The sequence below is a fragment of the Astatotilapia calliptera genome, chromosome 13 (genome assembly GCF_964374335.1).
Source record: "Astatotilapia calliptera chromosome 13, fAstCal68.1, whole genome shotgun sequence".
Taxonomy (NCBI): domain Eukaryota; kingdom Metazoa; phylum Chordata; class Actinopteri; order Cichliformes; family Cichlidae; genus Astatotilapia; species Astatotilapia calliptera.
Window position 1 is genome coordinate 20,723,512 of NC_137434.1, and position 20,827 is coordinate 20,744,338.

General features: G+C 39.5%; 1 protein-coding gene across 1 annotated transcript; it reads left to right on the forward strand.

Annotated features, from left to right (window-relative positions):
- Positions 1–344: 344 nt before the first annotated feature.
- LOC113035562 (coiled-coil domain-containing protein 6) lies at positions 345–20,142 on the forward strand. The gene is made up of 9 exons (XM_026191203.2): positions 345–711; positions 1,809–1,958; positions 3,845–3,973; positions 4,559–4,662; positions 5,836–5,996; positions 9,919–10,075; positions 12,087–12,187; positions 13,373–13,494; positions 18,572–20,142. The coding sequence occupies exons 1-9, from the start codon at positions 457–459 to the stop codon at positions 18,773–18,775; spliced, it is 1,383 nt and encodes a 460-aa protein (XP_026046988.1). The 5' UTR covers positions 345–456; the 3' UTR covers positions 18,776–20,142.
- Positions 20,143–20,827: the final 685 nt, after the last annotated feature.

Genomic DNA, 20,827 nt, shown 5'->3' on the forward strand with positions numbered 1-20,827 from the left:
ATATTAAAGCATATTTGATTATCTGAAACATGTAAGAGTGAAAAATATACAAAAAGAAAGAAATCCAGAAGGCCGGGAAATATTATTTCACAGTATTGTATAAAATGAGCATAATGTCATATTGTCAACACAACAGCTGACAAGTAAACACTGTATAAGTAGGGTTATACAGTGTTTACTTGAAGGATGTTGTCGTGTTAGGCATAAAACGTGGTTTAGGGTGCGGTGTTGTGTCTTAAGTTTCCCATTTTGCTGGCAATCCTGTCTCGGATTGGGTTTCCAAAGATGCATTTCATGTTATGGGTGTATTAGGTAGTACTGGAGACATCCTGCTGGGGGTGCTATACCGTTAGGCGGGTGCAAGGTCACGCAGTGTACCATTCTGCTGTCTGCGCTCCTCAAACGCTGCAGCTGCCGTCGTCTTCTCTTCTCCACCACACACACCGTCGCACAGCCATGGCGGACAGCGCAAGCGAGAGCGACACCGATGGAGCGGGGAGCAGCTCCGCCACCCCGATGTCGTCCTCCGCTTCAAATTCGGGGAAACCGAGCATAGTCATTTCACAGTTTCGTTTGGAGGAACTGACCAACCGACTGGCCTCGTTACAGCAGGAGAATAAAGTTCTTAAAATTGAGCTGGAAACATTTAAACTCAAGTGCAAAGCCCTGCAGGAGGAGAATCGGGACCTCCGCAAAGCTAGCGTCACCATTGTGAGTAATGTTAGCTAGCTAACTAGCGAGATGCTATCCCCACCCCGTTTGCTGTTTTGCATTTGACAGAGTAAGTTAGCGCTAGCGAGTGTTGTTTGATAAAAGCTGAATGAGTGCTACGTGGAAATGTTACCTGAATTCGGCCCTAATTCTTTGCTGTTATGTTAGCCCTATTAACATTAGCTACCTGCTAATTTAGCCAGCGGGACAACGTCTGCTAGATGGTCGAGCTGCGATATCTTGCTACTTTGCTTTGTGTTATTTTGTGTTGCTAATCGTGGCTAACGTTAGATGAACTGCTAACGTCAACCAGAAAAAAACGTCAAAAAATTGGGTGGGCACCTCACGATGCGAGTTAACAGATTGATTGTAGATGTGTGGTCAGCTGATTACTCACTGCTCGGCATTGTCACCACGCTATGGCCAACATGGATATGGTAACTGAGTGAAAATAAATAGCCCACCAGAAGCCTTGGCACCGACTGATGCGTCATATTTCTTCATGCTCGGTTAATCAGTCCTAGCTTCATAAAAATGTGTAACCGATCTGCTTGATAGATGGGGAAATATGTAGGCCAAACTTAGCGAGCTAGCTAAATGCCACGCTCTAAATGTCTGCAAACCCAACCACACTTTCACACTGTCCACCCTCTGTGTAAATTTGTGAAGCTTAACTAGCTGTTTGGCTTTTATAATCCGCGCTGTTTTTCATAACGGCCAACGAAGCAGAATTTATTTTTGAGGTCAGGAGAGATAAGGGATGGGTGAATTTGAGAGTGGCAAGGACGCATGTATCACAAGCAGTGTAATGCTAGCTGTCCCAACACATTTCTTTATCCGCCCCCCCAGCCCATGTTTCTCTCAGTCACCCATTGCTGCAATATCTCTTGAGTCATTTGAAAGAATTATGCTTCCTCTTTGGCTGGCAAGCATCACTGCAGCAGTCTTTAGTTGATTGGTGCATGTTTCCCCTCACTGTCAGTAAGTTATAGTTTAATCAGGATAAAGGTGAAAACAGTGTGATGTGCCAGAAGCAAGAGTTTATGTCACTGATAACTCTTCTGTCGCTGTGTCTTTTTGTGTTTTCTGTCCCACAGCAAGCGAGAGCCGAACAGGAGGAAGAATTTATCAGTAACACCTTGTTCAAGAAAATCCAGGCTCTTCAGAAGGAGAAGGAAACCTTGGCAGTCAACTATGAGAAGGAGGAAGAATTCCTCACCAATGAACTGTCAAGGAAACTCATGCAAGTGAGTGATAGAAACAAGATTGGATGGGGAGGTGCACACTTTTAACGCACATTTTGGAGTTCTTTACGCCACACAGAGTGGAGAATAGTGTAACATTAGTTTAAAGTTTTCCCCTGTTATCTTACTGATCACAAACGTCAGTGTGGTATATCGTTTCTTCATGCTGTGTTATGCAAATTTCTTAAGTATTGTTGCTCTTGTTCACGATGTGCGGGGTGCTTGTCTATGCACACAGCAGCTAGTGCATTATCATCAACTGCAATTCTACTTGCCTGAAGCCTGGAAAAGCTCAAGATGACTTCACTGCAGCTGCTAGCACGTCTAAATGACTCTCAAATTACTCTCCTCCTGTTGTCGGTTATTTGGTTCAGTCTGTTTTCCACATCGTATTTTCCCAACTACAGAGCATATAGCACTCGCTCTCATATTTTGAATAGATAGCTGTAGGGTGACTAATGGTTTGTTGATATCTAAAGAAGTAGGGCTGTGAAAGAGATGCATGCAAATGTCTTAGCAAAACCCGCTTAAGGTCATACAGATCTACTTATTTGGGCTTTTTTTATATTCCTATCTTAGAATTTAACATGCAACAGACTTGTATCTACTTATGTCGGTAGATTAGTTGCTTAAAAATTGGGGCGACAGATGGAAAAATCAACTGAATATCAAAACTTATAATACTGAGCATGCAAATGACTCTACGCAGAAGCATTTTTGGGACAAATTTTGTTTTATTTGGGTTTTCCCAGCCATTAGTTTTGCTCCACTTTTTAGCTGCATTGTCTGTATTTGAATAACCCAACAACACAAGCACCCCAGCCCTGATTTTAAACTTGTGCCTTGTATATTAAACATTCACATGACAATAGTCTGTGCTGAATATTATCTATTATCTTGTAAATACACCAAAAAACACCCCTGATAATGTAAAATTGAGACCTTAAAGGTGTACTGGGCTGCATACTCCTAATATCCCACCCTCTTCATTTTTGTTGATGGTACTGAAAACAACATTACCTATTTTAAAGGAAGCCGATGAAACTCTCTATTTTCCTCTAATACTTATTATTAGTGCACATGATACTAAACAGAGTCCCATCCAACATTGCCTTTGTTCTGGTGCCAGTCAGAAAGAGCCTCTGCTTACAGAAGAGCCTAGTAGAATATAATCTCTCTCCAAGGACTTCATAGTCTGGCATTTATTCTTGAGTCTGTTTATAATGTTCACACAGTATAAAGGGTTGGATTGCTTTAATAAAATAGTTTCTAGTGTTAACTGAAGCAAGGCACCTTATTAAAACAAAATGGTTAGTTTTAATTAGGAAAAAATGCCTGCACTTTGGGTGGGGCACAACTTGGTAACCTGGTTTTGCATCCAGGATACTGCAGAGCACTCGACTCTCCATGAATGGAGTCATTGTAAGTTTAAACAGACTGATGTTTTGAGGTTTTCTAGTTATTTTTCTCAACAGCATGATGGAAATGGTTATATTTCCCTCTCCATTTTTTTTCCTTTAAGTGAATTTGCATCTCTTTCCCCATAATGAGTAATCAGTTATATAATCCATCACAGAGCTGTCCCATTTTGAATCAGCACTGAGCCGCACCCTTTTTCATGCTGGTGAACTGCCAAAAGTGATTACTTGGGTTGCCAAAACATTATTTTATATTGTCTGTTCTTCTGGGGAGTTTACCCTGAAACCAGTGGAATTGTCTAATGACGCTGTCTTTTATTATTATTTCATTGTATAAGCCGTGGTCATCTCTGTGGTCATCAAACAGCTTTTACATGTCTCATTGTGAGTTTGTTTTTCTCCGCTCCCTTTTTACTCATCTGTTTCTTCTCTTCATCTGTCAATGCACTGCTCTCTCCTTTTAAATTTTAGCTCCAGCATGAGAAGGCTGAGTTGGAGCAGCATTTGGAGCAGGAGCAGGAGTTCCAGGTTAACAAGCTCATGAAAAAGATCAAGAAAATGGAGAACGAAACCATTTCAAAGCAGCTAACCCTGGAACAGGTATGCTTATTATGGTAAAATGGGAAAGAATTGCTCATCCAGTGCAGTGCAGCCTATCCTTAAACTTCCATTTGTTCAGTCGCCATGGTAGAGTGAGATGCAAAAAATCTCAACGTCGTTTTTCTTCCCACTGAATTTTAAGTGGAAAGAACATTTTGGTCTGTGGCTGGGTCAAACCTGCTGAAGCCACCGCATAATGTCTCCATGCCCTGACAGGAGATGTGCAGGCATTCGTTGTTGGTACTCGCTTATTAACGTGTCAGATTGATGCAGTGCGATGCCACTGTGCATCTTGGCCAGATACAAATAGAACCAAAAGTTATTTCACCTTAAAATCTGCCTCAGCTTCTTAAAGACACCAATCTTAGCAATAAAATAAAAATATTTACGTTCTTAAACTACTTTAAAAAATCATTATGATATGTCATAATGCCATATGCTTCTAAGTTTTAGAATACAAACTCTGAACTGAGATCTTGGATTTGCGATACAGTGTTTTTGTACACAATCCTGAATGCTTGTGAATGCATTTCAACTTCAAGGTTTCTCTTTCTGCCACACTCTGCTTTATCTTTCGTTTTTCAGTTGAGGCGGGAGAAGATCGACCTTGAGAACACATTAGAGCAGGAACAAGAAGCTTTGGTCAACCGACTGTGGAAGCGAATGGACAAACTGGAGGCTGAGAAAAGGTGATGAGACATACTGTGCTTCTTTTTCTTTGGCCATATACATAATGATTAGATTAATTGTGGCCAAAGTTCAAAACGATGAGGTAAACATTTTAAAACTGACTCAGCTGAATACTTCCAAAAGAAGCTTCCAAAGTTTTTCATCTTTTATGACAAGCTAACATCGGCTTATCTTGGATTTCTTTATATGGTCTTCTATTCAGTGGGTAGATGAGTTTCCTTTGCTCTTTCCTGACAGTAAACGAATGCTTCAGTTTACTTTATTGTTGCCAACTTAGTTGCAACTCTTTTCCAGAAAGTGCCTTGTAGCACATGACACTTTTCTTTTTTTTTTTAAAAGCACACAGCTCTTCTCTTGCTCTTCTCTTGCTCTTCTGCTGTTGGTGAGAGGAGAGTGTCAAGAGAGAGAGCGACACAAGCAAGTTTATTTTCCATTTCCAGCATGAACAGAAACAAATGTAGAATCACGAGAAACGTTGTTTACATACAATGATGATTGAGTTAATCGACCAGTGAGCATAAACGTGTGGGTGAAATGTCACTAAGTCATAACAGTTGCGTGTTTCTTTTTCCAATTGTTTGTTTTTAAAAAATTTCAAGACTTTTCTTTTGGAAAAACTGCCAAAATGGTAAGGTACGCTAAATATGCCATGAACTTGATGGTTTTAGCCCAATATCTTTAAAAAGAAAAGGCCAACTACAAACTGAAATGATAGTATTAAATGGAGGGAAAAAGACTTTTACTTTTCATTTTTGACTAAATTAATTTATACATTTACTAATGGGTTAAGTACTTGTTATATGAAAGAAATATATTTGTTTGCATTGTTTTATTTTATAGTTAGCATAAAAATGTGCCAGTGTACCTTTTATATTCATTGCTTGTCTGTGTAACACAAAAAAGTAATTAGTTTATTAATTTTAACTTAAACATTAAAATCAAATAAACAGCAATAAGTAACTTTTCTTTTAAATTGCAGTTTTATGACAAATAACAGTAAGCTGAACTATTAATTATCTGTTTATATATGTAATTGGGCATTTATGCAAAATTAACTTAAAGGTTATACATCTAATTTCGTTTTTTTTTAATACAAATAATAATAAATAGAACATTTTGAATAATAATAATAATCCTGTGTTTTGTTTTGTTTTTCCAATTTTCCAAACTAGAATCCTTCAGGAGAAGCTGGACCAGCCTGTGTCGGCTCCACCATCTCCAAGAGATGTTTCCATGGAAATCGACTCACCAGAGAACATGATGCGGCATATCCGCTTCCTGAAGAATGAGGTGGAGAGGCTTAAGAAGAGCTTGCGCACCACTGAGCTGCAGCGTAAGTGGCCACTCAACTTGTCACATGATCAGAAGGAAAGTCAGTCTGAAGGGAGAGATGCCCTCAAGTGTTGATTAAGGAAGTGGTTGGTAAAATTGATTCTCGGATAAGTGCTTGTGCGTGTTCACTTGGAAAAAACAGGATCCTCTCTAGCCTGGTGCCTCCATACTCATATTTCTGTAGATATGTTCTAATGCAATATACAGTCATGTTACATCATTATTTACTGGTCATATTACACTGGATGGAAAGCAGAAAAAGAAAGGAATGGAGCTGTACACTGTTAGAAAACAAAAAAAAAAATTCAACTTTATTGTCATTGCACATGTCATAGGTACAGGGCAACGAAATGCAAGACACTAAGAAAGGTTGTAATCCATAATCGATTCCTTCTTTTGAAATGGTTAACCTGAACTCTGTTCTTAATCTAGTTGACTCTCGTTATTTTGCCCCAAAAGGAAGCAGTGTTACAAGTGCTTACATGTGCCCTTCCTTTTATTAAAAGAAAAAGAAAATATTGGTGACTGACAACCTGTCAGAATATTACCATGAACATGTTTAATGGATGGATGTTTTCCAGATGCCACATTTTGAAGCCATAGAGTTAGTGTTCCGGTCACACCCAAAAAATATGATCACTGGATTACTTGGTTATGGTTCACGGTGATCTGACCCAGCCTTCACGGAAAGCTTTATCAAAGAGGAAGGTTTTGCATCTCGCTCAAATTTAGAGAGGGTTTTTGTCTGTATGTATACTGTGAAAAGTATTGGTCCCATCACAGAACCCTGTCGAATTCCATGACTAACTGCTGACTCGTGATATCGTCATTATCACTTAGTTTATAATTATAGGGAGTAGAGCAGGGCGATATGACCAAAAATATTTATCACGATATACATTTGAAAATTTGCAATAACGATATAACTGACGATATAATTGGCACTAGACAAAATACTTTACAACTCCTCAACTTTATTAGTGCAAAAAGCCATCAATGTATTTTCACTTAAACAAGCAGCTTTTTTATGTGCATTAAAGTTATATAAAAAATTAACAAATGCAAATTCCTTGCTGACAGTTTAACCAAAAGGCATTTCCAGTGGAAATTGGCCGACATATCCTCAGCATAACCATGTATAATATCCACAAAACTTAAAAAGAGGTTATACACACACAATACGGTAATAGTATGTTGAAGCACAGTACGTATCACTCCGCGAGGCTCCTGTCTACGATAGCCGTAATGCTCCGACAATCCATCAAGCAGTGCGGCTTCGTAGTTTAGCAAAGTCGTACTGAAACATTTGACAGATTTTCGAGCACTGTGTACCACATAAAATCGTTTCCAGGTCAGTAAACACAACCAGAATTCATACATAAGGCACACGGGATTATAAGGGGCACTGTCGATTTTCAGAAAAATCAAAGGATTGATTTTAAGTGTGCCGTATTTTCCAAAACACATGGTAATAACGACGGCCCGCTAGCATGCGCTACCAAAAATAGTGCTTTGTTGTGTATCTGACGGACGAAAGCCAAACCAGTTCCACACCACAGAAGTTGCAGTATTTTTACAAAACAATTCTGGTTCATCCGTTTCATTCAACGATCCACTTTCGCTCTTCTCATTCTGCGTCGCCGCCACGTGCGTATGTAAACAAAGGCACTGCGCATGCGCGTTTTACCCATATTCTATCGCGATATTTCATTTTCTTATTGTTGCCCAACATTACACCGGTATTACTGTGAACGGTATGATATAGCCCAGCCCTAATAGGGGAGCAGTAGGAAAACTGTGAGCAGTTAATCACAATCCAAATGATGCATGTAAAAATGCAACCAGACTTCGGATCTTGTCTCACACAAAATGATCTTGTGGATTGTTATTTTCTTCTTTATACATAACTGCTTGTGGCTGGAGTGATCTGGTGGTTTAATAGAGGCAGCCTTGGGCATTAGAGCATTTGATTTATTTATTTTTTTCCTAGGATGTGGAGTAATACTAGAGCACTGCATTTGGTTGCAGACATTGATAACAGCTTGTTTTACGGCTTATTTAAAAAGTACCAACACTACATGCGATATAAGATTTTTTTCATATCACGATATGTTTTTTTCATTTCAGGCGATAACGATATATATCACGATATAAGCCAAATAGCTATATTTGTAAGATTTAAATGTGCCGTTGCTCACAAGTAAAATGTGAAATAATCAGCAGCTTGTTTTGATTTAAATATTTATTTCCCATAATAAGTTCAACAGGGCAGATGTACATAAAATGAGGCTCCAGTTTCAGATAAAGGCAAATATTACAAACTACACAAAAGGTAGCTGCTAAAGCGTTTAAGTTTCAAAGTAGAACAAACAAAACAGACTACTAAATTGTCAGTTCCACTTAGAAACAAAATATTAATTCTAAAAATAAATCTTAGTTTATTTTACAGAAGAAGAGACAAAATTGACTAACTTATATAATATTACTTTGGAAGCGCTGTCTGAGAGACATGTTTATGTCCAGGGAGTTGGTAACGAGGTTCCATTACCTTAATTAGCTGCTTGAATCCTTCATTGTTGACCGTGTTTATTGGTAGCATGTCTTTAGCAAGACAGTAAGCTATGGCATTCGTTATGTTGCTATGTCTCTTAGCTTTTTTGACGCTGGAGAAAGCCGACTCAATTGACTGTTGCTGCTTCACAGGGATTCCCCTGGTTGTTTTTGATGACGAATTAGCGCTTTCAGTCAGAGATTGAGCGTGCTCCTAGTGGGTGGCACTGCTTCAGGTGATAAAAAAGGTTTGCTGTATTTCCAGACTTTGTGGGAACATGCTTTCGGCACAATTTACAGTGCGCGTTACTCTGTTTTTTTTTTGTCAGACTTCAGATAGCCGAAATACCTCCACACTACAGAACTTCTCTGGCCTTTCCTTTCGACAATCTCTCCGGCATTGCAACCGTCATCTGTGTTCTCTTCGGTAACCTGGTCACCCAAGCTCTCGGTTGATTTTTCTCTAGTCGGCACGCTCATTTCCTCCATTACCCGGCCGGCACGGCGGCTGGATGCTTCCCAAACAAATACACATGTGTGCCTTGGCACTTGAGCTGTACGTAACAAGTCACGTGACGTGACGCTGCGGCTGTGATTGGTTCGGCTCCGCGCCGCTTTTCTTATTGGCTATTCATTTTTTTTTGTTTTTTTTTTTTTATAAGAGGAAGAGAGAGAGAGAGAGATGAGGTCTATCGCAATAGTGTCATTTTTCTATCGAGAAAAAGTTATTTCGCAATACATATTGTTATCGTTCTATCGCCCAGCTCTAGTTAATGCCAGAGGAGGTTTGGACCTCTGCTGTTGAGTCAGCAGAGCTTTGGGAGCCTTTAGGTTCTGTGTGCTTCAGTATTTGGTGACATTGTACAACTTTACTTGGTCTGCCGCTTTGAGCCCGAGTCGCTGTGGTTCTTAAACACTTCCGCTTTATTATAACACCACTTACAGTTAGACATTTGATTTCTATACACCTGTAGCAATGAGACTGAAAGCCCAGGTTTTCCATATTTTGTTTTTTTGTTTTTCAGAAAGCAAGAAGTGATAAAGATTGATCATTGTGGCTATGGTTTGATTTTGCCACTAGGTGGGGATGTCAGACCAGCCTTAAACACGTGCTCCCAAAGCTAAGCCAAGTGACAAGACACCAGAAATACTGAAACTTGTTGCTTGCATTACTCTTAGTTGAGATTGTTTTGGACCTACTTTCACTTTTTTCCTAAAATGACAACAATGTATTACACAAGAAAACCAGGTTACATTCACAGCTCTTAAAGAGAGGGTATTATGTTATGCTAGGAGTAGTGCAGGTGTAATTTGTGTTATTGTATAGTAATAGTGCGATTCTGTCAAGTTTAAATCCCAATGTTCACTTTCAGATACAGAGAAACGTGCCCAGTATATAGAGGAGGAGCGACACATGAGGGAGGAGAACATCCGGCTGCAGAGAAAGCTTCAGAGAGAAATGGAGCGCAGGGAGGCCCTGTGTAGACAACTGTCGGAGAGTGAATCCAGTCTGGAGATGGATGATGAGAGGTAGGTGCAACAAACATAGAAAGATGATCAAAAAGTTCACAATAATACACAAAGTCATACATACCAGCAAATAAAGAGAAAATGGAAAAGAGTTAAATGGATTGAACTATACACTGGAGCTCGATGTTTCTTAGAGGCATTTGGCTTCACTGGGCATTTATACTGCTGACATAGCCAGTTGGATAAAGGGACCTGTGAGAATCAAAAGATGAGGGCACAAAAGTAGGGCAAATGCAAATGACAAAAGGCGTGTTTGCCACAACGGCACACAACAATTGGTCTTCCAGTAGGCAGTCATTGTTGCTGTTAAAAAGGCCTGCTTGTGATAAAGCAAGGTGACAACATGGTGTCTGGTAACTTTTTGGCTGGCTGTCAGACACAAAAAACACAGAGCTTAAATCAGTTCCGCATTCCTTGGTGTTTCATCTTAATTGTAAAAAAATGCTTCTTTTTTTCCCCTAATGAATGTTTAACATTGACCTGCAGATTCAGGTCATGCTATCGCTGCCACGTTTACTTCTGATACATGTAGAAAAGTCAAAATAATTAGCAGTAGCTTTGTTTGGTTTGGAAAGACCTGCGCTTTCTTGATGAAACTTAAAAGAAACCAAATTTTGGCTTAAATGGTCCTTACAGACTTCCTTCTGTTTGTGAGTGAATGGTCCATTTGAACTTTGTGCAATCCTTTCTACTCCTGGGACCAATTAACCCTCAGACACAAGTTGTACCACATGGTCCTTCTTTTTATTCAGAAGTGAAAACAAGACCAAGTAGTTTGGGGTGGCTTCAAGGTTTATGTTTACTAAAACAAAACAAACACTGTTGCACTTCACTGAGTATGGGGTCATCCACCAGATTTTTGTTTTTTAAACATACCAACTCTTCCTACTATTGCTGATCAAATTGGCTCATTGTGTATGATTAAACATAACCAAATACAGATTCCACTGGTTTAATGCTTTCAGTTAAATCAGTTTAGTAGCATGTTGAAAGACAAAGTTGTTTACAACATTAAATCAACTTTCTGCATTTTGTCTCCTTCCGCAGTGGCAAGATGGTGTAAAACAAACCCCCACCATTTTCCCAGAACTAGAAATTGTAATGTTTAAGAAAAACAAATGTATGTAAAACACTATCCAGTTCAAGTTTCTTTATTGTTGTGTACCTGGTTCAGGCCTCTGTATCAGATGCATGGGTGTCACTCATCTTTCAAGTCGGAGTGCAAGGATCACACAGCTAACTTTTTTTTAAAGTTAGTTACACTTTAATAACATTAAAGTGTAACTAAAAACAAAACAAAAAAAAGAGAGAAAATAATTATAACTTAAAAAATATTTATAGAGCAAATATCCTTGCATATGCCCTACACGAGGTAATACTTTAAAAGATTCAAACTCACTCTGAAACTAATAAAAAATATACATTTTCAAAAAATTAAAAGCTAAACTGAAATGAGCAAACCTAGAGAAACTAAACCAAATGAAAAATAAGGGTCAGAACTAAATAAAAAATAAAATCTAATTTGAAAACACAAAATTGTAATAACTGATGTGCTTCCAGTACCTCTGAATGTTAGTTGTTGCATACAAAAGCTGAGGAGGAAGAAGAAAACAGGGCTCTAAATAGCTTTAGTATATGGCCATTTCAAAGAAGCAGCATATGGCAGTAAAATCTCAGTTTATATTAAATCTTCCTGATTATCAGTAAAAACTTTTGTTAATTTTAGGAAAAAGCTTTTTTCTGCATGCACAGGATGCTCCTTTGATCACACTCAGACGTCGACATCAGTATCTTCTCCTTAGGAACTTGAAAATGTATCGTGTTTTTCTCCCATACAAAATAAGCCAAATTGAGCACTTTCAGAAGCCCACTTTGAGTAGCCATACAGAAGCTTTTCACATTGCATCTCAAGGAGTAACTGTCATCATTGATGTAGCACTTTTTGCCTGTTTAACACATTACAATATGCTTGGATTGCTTTTTGCATTACAAAAATATGTCGTACTTTTAGGTACTTCAATGAGATGTCTGCACAGGGTCTGCGAGCCAGGACCGTGTCCAGTCCCATCCCTTACACTCCCTCTCCCAGCTCCAGCCGACCAATATCACCAGGTAGGTAAAAACACAACAATAAACGGCCTTTGATAGCGATTAATACAACTTTTTGCCAGACAGCAAGCTTTATCTTTGTTCCAGCTTTTATCTTAAAATCTTGTAGGTACTCTGTCAAATCAAGACCACACAATTACAGCTTAATTGTCACACTGCATTTTATATAAGCTTCGTGCTCAGGTAGAACTTTGCTGCTCACTGTGAGCCTGACAGGCCATGATGTGGGGTTTACACTGAATACTATCTAGAAGTCCGCAGAGCTTTCGTTTTTGTTTTTTTCCCCCTGATGAAAAAGATGATAAATAAAGACTAAAATCATAATGACATGTATTGAAGCCTTGAAAATGAAAATATTCTGGAGAGACGAGATCCAAGCAGAGCTAAATGGTCTAGAAAGTCAGACAAGCACATTTGCCCTGCCCTGGGAAAGAGTACAGCTTTTTTTGTTTGTTTTGAAAATGTGATAAAATGTCAATGTTTGGGAGAAAGAAAAGAGCAAGACGTATAGACACATTTCACATTTGATGTCAATGAAAATAAGACTCTTAGTGAACATGTGGAGCAGCTAAAAACACAAACATTCTCATCCTACACTTTATTTTATTAAACTTAATCAAATTTAGATTTTGTCTACTACAATCCTATTTTGTCGACTAAAATGAGACTTAAACTAAATGTCAGAAAACTGAAATGAAGTCAAAATCTGCTCTCAAATTTAACACTGGTGGATACGCTCCTAGCTTACTGATCTTGGCACTATAGGTAATTTAGTAAAGATTATTATTGGATAAATGACCATTTGCAAAAGTATAAAAAGTACAGGAAAAAATAGAAGAATAAAATAATAATTGTTAGTATAATAAAAGGGAGAGCACCATCATATTTCAGTCACCCTTACTCTCTTTAGGCACAGACCTAATGCTAAAAATAGTGCAGAAAAAAATTAACATTCATTTCTGGTCTGCGTACTAGTTTATGATACAATAAGGTATGATATCAAAGTAAATATTTGGTCAATGATAAAACAGTCATCCTGTGCCGGGACACTGCCAGCCACAAAGAACTTCCCTCTTATATCGACGTAATCTTGGAGTGAGTATTGAGGAGGAAAATGAAAGTGTCTAGAATTGATGTTAACTTTTAATAAAATGTCTTTCTCCCTCTGGCTGTCTCATTTGCTTACAGGTCTCTCATATGGCACCCACACAGTTGGCTTCACTCCTCCAGCTACACTGTCCAGAGCTGCCATTTCCCACTACAACACCCCCGCCCTGCACGTCCACGGAGGCTCCTCTCATGCCGTAGCAGTAAGTGACACCACCCACATCATCTTTTAGAAAATTATTGAGAATTCACACGTTTTTGTTTTATTTTATATATTTATTTATTTTTTAAACCAGATTTCTGGCAGGTTTCTCAATTAATCATCAAACAAAATTTCTGACCAATAAACTCAAAACTAGTTGCTCTGTAAAGGAGTAAACAATTGACAATAAAAATAATAGGTGTATAACCTTTCGTATTATAAAATTATTTCAGTTTTATGGGGGTATAAAGATGTTTTCCAGTTCAAGTACATAGAAATGATCAACAAGTTTAAAGTTGTGTTAATTGTGACTTCATAAGAGCAGCAGTTTGCTCTGAGTCAGCATGATCTTTGAACTATATTTAATCAGTGAGCTGCGTCCATTAAATGAACCTTAAATGAGGACACCCACGTGGAGACATGTACTGCCTGTTGTTTTGTTAAATTTACTGCCCTGTCTATATTTTTTAATGTCAAGGCTAGCTCTATTGATAATACAGTACTCTTCAGCATGGTGGATCTTTAATGCAACAACGACTATGACGTTAACTGTCACTTTTCAGTGGTTATTTAAAGGTCTAACCTGTTTACACTCCCATGTCATGACTTTCAGATATTACAGTCCTTAAAATGAGTATAAGTAGGAGGAATAAAACTGTGTGTGTCCACCAGTATTCACTCAGTAGAGGAGTCTAGATTTTGACTCTCAAAGAATACTGGCTTCTGCAAACATTGTTTGTATTGTTGGCATCAATACTAGAACTTACTTAGCATAACTCGTAAATGTCCTAAGTTCCAATTAGCTGTGTGTCCATCTCTTCAGCACACTGATAACTAAAACAACACTGACTTATCTATTTATATTTATTAATAAGATATAGATATGTTTAGTAATATTTTACACCAGGGGCATGGTTTGAACCTGTTTCTATTATGCCTCCTATCCAAAAGAGCATCACAAAGTCATAAAATATATAAATATCTCACCAGTGTTTCCCCTGACATTACCTTGGCAAGGCTGGTTTTGATGAAAATATCATTAACTATAATACTGCTATAGTAGTTATACTGTGGAAGTTTTATTTAAAGCAGAATCATTTCATAATTTAAAAGTGAAAGTAAGAAGAAATGTGGATTCGGTTTGGGGTAATAATGTGTGGTGCACACAGCGCTGTTCTGATAGTAGTAATGTGTGTGTGTATATAGAGTTGTTACATAAACAAACGGATGTCATAATCCTTATCAACTAAAGTGGGAAATGAGCTGGGGTGTGTAAATTGTGACAGACTGCTCACAAAGTGAATGATTACTGTTAGGTTTGTATGTCTGTTTACAAAAAAGTACTCGAATTAAGTTCAGCCACCCTGTTGATTCAGTAGTGATATTTGACCTCGAGAACACAATGATGATACAAAATTGCCATCAACAATCCCCTCGATGATTGTAAACATTGTCTGCCGTACACACACACACACACACACGCTATGTACCAGTTGTTGTATTAAGTATGGAGTTAGCATTGTGCATGTTTGTGTGGTTTATTTTTAGGACTTAAGCTAATGATGATACATAATACTCTACCTCACACAAGAGGAGATGTGAGGGAGAGTAGTCTCGAGCAGTGGCACACAACAGGTCTGCCCTTCCTACCTTAGGCTGGACATTCCCAGTCGAAGCCCCCGTTTAATACACGCAGTCTGCCAGTCTCACCATCAAGAGACTGGGATGCAGTACGCTGAGCTTATTTGACTACAGAAAACTGCTGGCAGACAGTGGAGACATAGTTCGGTGTGGTGGACACTGAATCACATACTGGCGCCAGATGAAATTCACAGCTGGGACCAGTTGATTCCCAGGCTGCCCTGCTCCCAGAAAGAATATCCAGGCTATTTGCAAATATGCTTCTTCCAGACTGGCCTTAATTAGTAACACAGACCACTACATCACATCTGGGCAGATCTGCTGTCCAGGCATGCTCATTACAAAGATTGGGCTATTATGGAGTAGATGCGGATCACTTAAAGAGAAAAGGCATCTTCAGTCATTCATGCACTGTTTGCCCCAGGGCATGTCAGAGTTCATGCTTGCCCATTGTATTGATGGTATTTTCTCCACTGGCTTTTTCTTCATCTGAAGAACAGCAGCAGCACATGTTGCATCCTGTTTATGCTTGACAAATTTATGCAGAACTAAGAGTTTATGGAGAAGTGATCAACTTTTCATTTTCTAGGGTACGTTATTACAAACCTACAGCTCTCACACTGGATTATGAAGGCATTTGGTTTATCCTGTCCAGGTCAGGGTCTGTGTTTTCCAGTGGACCTGCAAGCTAATTCCACATGGGGTCTGTTACTCAGGTGTGAAGTAGGTTTCAATCAAGAAAATCCACGCACTTGCAGGCTTATGCTCTGCCCTTCACATTTGTCCTGTTTTATAAACTTCCAGTTTACAAAATGGGATAAAAACTGGAAAGCAGCTCAGGTAATACTCAGTTCTTGGTCTTCGCTTGAACTTTTTAAGATTGTTGGAGATAAGCTCTTCTGGCAATATGGGAGCCTCCATATTTCAAAGTGAGAAGTAAAATGCTAGGAATGATAGTTTTGGGTTACTTGCGTAACCCTGGTCCTCAGAATAACATGCCTGAGATGTCTCCCCAGACTGTCTGACTATTGCAACGGGCATTAAAGTTTGGCATAATGGGATGGTTTAGACTTAAATCCTTCTGAGGAACAGACAGGGAGGCATAAGACTGAGTGAGACTGCTCTGAGAAGGGTTGTGCCATGCTGGTACAGTGTTATAGTTATTACCTGGATTAAAAATGTATGTAGGGGGCGTATTTTTTTTTTTATTAAACTTTACTCCTGATTGTTGGATCTCATTTATACCTCTCTCCTAGCATTCTCCCTGTTTAGAATAGAATAGAATTCAACTTTATTGTCATTGCACATGCACAGGTACAGGGCAACGAAATGCAGTTTGCATCCATCCAGAAGTGCTTTAGTGATATAGATATATTACAATATATATTAGCAATAATATAGATATGTGAGTATATTACAGAAATGGGTCTATTATGGTATGTTATAATGTACACGGTATGAAGTATGTTGTGAATATTCTATAACTATAAGTATGTACAGGCTGTAGTGAGTACAAGCTATGTACAGGATATGAACAGGATATAAATATGAAAAACTATACAGAATATGAAATAAATAACTTTACAGAATCTGGGATATACAGCTATACAGAAATGGGAACTATGCAAGTTGTAAACAGTTGTAGGATTAAAGATTATCGAATGTACAGAATGATTATTTACACAGAGCTATACAGTAGTGCAGTTAAGATAAGTGAGGGTGTAGATAGTTTCTACAGAGGCTATATAAAGTGCTAGTGGTTGTGAGTGGTGGTTCAGTCCATGTTATTATTGTGTTTGAGGGTACAGTTGTCCATTGTGGGTGTGTATGTTCAGTCCATGAGTTTAACGTGGGTCAGATGTCAGGAGGCAGAGTTCAGGAGTCTGACAGCTGTGGGGAAGAAGCTGTTCCGGTACCTGGTGGTCTTAGTCCGGAGGCTCCTGTGGCGCCTCCCAGAGGGCAGGAGGGTGAAGAGTCCATGTGATGGGTGACTGGGGTCTTTGATGATTTTCCCAGCCCTTTTCAGACACCGCTTCCTGTAGATGTCTTTTATGGCAGGAAGTGGTGCTCCGGCGATGCGCTGGGCAGTTTTCACGACCCTCTGCAACGCCTTCCGGTCCGAGGCAGAGCAGTTCCCGTACCAGACTGTTATACAGTTGGTCAGGATGCTCTCGATGGTGCAGCGATAGAAGTTCACCAGGATGTCTGAGGACAGGTGGTTCTTCCTCAGAGTCCTCAAGAAGAAGAGGCGCTGGTGAGCCTTCTTGACCAGCTTGGAGCAGTTGGTCGTCCAGGTGAGATCCTCGGAGATGTGGACTCCCAGGAACTTGAAGCTGCTCACACGCTCCACAGCCGTCCCCTTAATGTGGATGGGTGGATGTGGGTCAGCATTCCTCCTGTAGTCCACGATGAGCTCCTTGGTCTTCTCGGTGTTAAGCAGCAGGTTGTTTCTGTCGCACCACTCAGCCAGAGGATCCACCTCCTCCCTGTAGGCGGCCTCATCGTTGTCACTGATGAGGCCAATCACCGTGGTGTCATCTGCAAACTTAATGATGGTGTTGGAACCATCAGCAGGTCTGCAGTCGTGGGTGAAGAGGAAGTAGAGGAAAGGGCTCATCACACAGCCTTGTGGTACACCGGTGTTCATTGTGATGGTAGATGAGCAGCGGTTATCCAGCCGGACATGTTGGGGGCGGTTGGTCAGGAAGTCCAGTAACCATTTGCAGATGAGGGAACTGATACCCAGGTCTGTCAGTTTCCTGATGAGTTGTGAGGGGTGGATTGTATTGAATGCTGAACTGAAGTCTATAAACAGCATTCTGGCATAGGTGTTGTTGTTGTCCAGGTGTGAGAGGACAGAGTGCATTGCGATGGAGACTGCATCCTCTGTGCTCCTGTTCCGGCGGTATGCGAATTGGTGGGGGTCCAGGGTGGGGGGGAGACAGGATTTGAAGTGTGCTAGGATGAATTTACTTTCTGTTCTTCTATGTGGATGTTACAAACCACTGTCTCCATTTAGCCCCTACAAGAATTTTTAGGGAAATGACTGGCTGGGAAATCAGAACCTCGAAAAGATTACTTTTTTTCCGTTTATTCCATTTGTCAGTTTAGAATTGCTGTTATCAGGTCTTGATGAACAGCTCAGTAGGGGAAACATGTAATCTTGGCATTCATGATCTTTTTCCTGCAGTCGTTTGTAACTCTGGGAGCACAGTCCCACAAAAAGAGTTGATATTTTCACAATTACCCTCCTTGGCTATGTCTGGGAACAATTAAACGCATAAACTTTTTAAAAATGTATTGATAAAACAAAATTTCTCCGAATGTCTGTTTGCCATAAACTCTATTTTCTGCATGACATTTTTAGAATTCTGTCATCTGGTTGTGATTTACAAGCAATCTGTGTTTATTCGTTTCTTTCTCCTTTTGTCAAACAGCGGCCTTCCCCAAGAAGAAGCACCAGCCCTGACAAATTCAAACGTCCAACACCCCCACCCTCCCCCAACACACACTCAGGGGCCCAACAGGCTCAGCCTCCGCTACCCCCGCCAGCTCAACCCATGGTCCAATCCATGTCCTCCCCGGCAGCCATGTCACAGCACGCATCAACAGCGCAGCAGCAGCCTCCCTCCCAGCCTTAAAGCCACACACACAGTCTCTGTCTTTGCGCGTGAGCGCGCCCACTGAATGCCACGATGCTAATGCAGCAGCTTCCATCATTACCAGCTCTGGAAGTGAAGTTTCTTACTCTGTACCAACTCAACAAAAGACGCAGCTTCAAAAGTTTTGGAGGGAAAAGAAACAAGATAGCTACTCGCCTTCAGTGAGGCTATCTGCCTGCCAAATCTTCATGTGGCGTTACTTAACTTCTCTTAAAAGGAATGGATAATTGAAAAATAATCACTTCTGGGATTTGTAGGATAATTATCTGTTCCACCTTTTGTCTTGTACATGTTTTTTTTTTCTTTGCTTGGGACTTTAGCTGGTTGGAATTGTTGTTGTGGCGCTTCTAAGATAGCACAAACAGCACATACAGTATGTTTCATGGTTATGTTTTACGATAGGTTGGATGTTTCGATCGATCGATGGATGGATGTATGGCTAGAGAGTTGGATGGCTAAATAGATGGATGTGGTCAATTATTTTCATGCCTATAATATGACACTTGATTGCAGTAATGTCCTCCACTCCAGATCACCCTCTGTCATTAAAGCAGTGTAAAACAGTTCACCACAACCCCAAGTTTAACGTGGCTTTGATTAGGTCAACAAAACGGTGTCATAGAAGAGTGCTAGGAGTTTCTCCATTATAATAGGGCATTGATCAAACGGTGCTTGCAGCACAGGTATTTTAGTTTGTGTAAGCATTCAAAGATCTGCTGCTCCTATGTTAAAATGAAAAGGAAAAAAAGCATCAACGAGGATGGACACATAAACCACAGATAAATGTCGCCTTTTGAGGTGTTTGAAAATATAGTCTGAGGTGTTACAACTTAGTCATGTACTCAGTCTCTTCTCTGATCTTCTCTCTCTGGTGTATTTCTGAAAGCTTCTGTCATCCTTATGGATATTCCCATCAGAAAAAAAAAACAATGCTCTTTACACTAAATATACATACTGCGAAAACATTCTAAATGAATGGTACTGTTGAACTAAATTTCTATGTATGATTAAAGCTCTTGAGATGACAACTTCTGTTTTAATTGTGAATTTTATGAATATCGTTTGATACTCCGTTGTAATGTAATAACTGTGGGTGTAAAACTGATAAGCAAACCTGGAAGACAATCTTTTTTTCTTTTTTTTTTTCTTTTTCACTTTCACACCTGCGATTTGATGCACTTGCTTAATTTAACAAAACATTTCAACAGGCTCAAAAATGCATCATCTTTTTGTGTATTTAACTTCACTGGAATGTTTCACTGTGGTAGTTATGAGAGTCTGACAAATCTCTGAAGTAGTTGATGGAAAATGTTTGTGCCTTAAATAAACTGCACCAACAAAGCTCACAACCTGGAACAGTAGAAACATTTTTATATTTTTTTTTATATTCACCATTTAACATTATAGGGCAGTATGCGTTTATGAGCACAGGTAGGTACACTTCAACACAGGTAAGACTGCTAAGGGTTAATGTCTTACCAAAAATGGCTCAGTGAATATGATAGATTGCTGTAAAAGTTTGCAAAGGCTGACATTGTTCCCCCCTCTACAGACACCAGCAGGTCAGCTGCCACTTACTCAGTCTCCCACAGTGGATTTACGGTACACTTATAGTTCCTAGAGGATATAATGACTGGTGATTCCCCAACTTCCTCTAAAGTGTGTCACTATGAGGGTGACTCTTGAAATGTCCCCAGAGAAATGCGTGGATAAACGGCTATTTATGTTTAACGGCAGAATAATAAATCCTAAAGACTGCTGTGGTCCTCTGACAACTTTGCTATTCTGCTAAAACGACACTCCCTCTGATATGATGCTCTTAAACTCTGTGCTTATCGGGATTATTTATAGTGATCTTTAGAGGACTGAACTTGTGAACATGATATCAAATTGATAAAAAATGAACTTCTAAATCTACCTGTTAAATATGTTCAAATTTTAACTGCTATTTCAGTCTGATATTAAAATGGTTGGTAGATCAGCAATTTGCGTGGCCAGCCATGCTGCTAACTACAAATTGAAATAAAGATC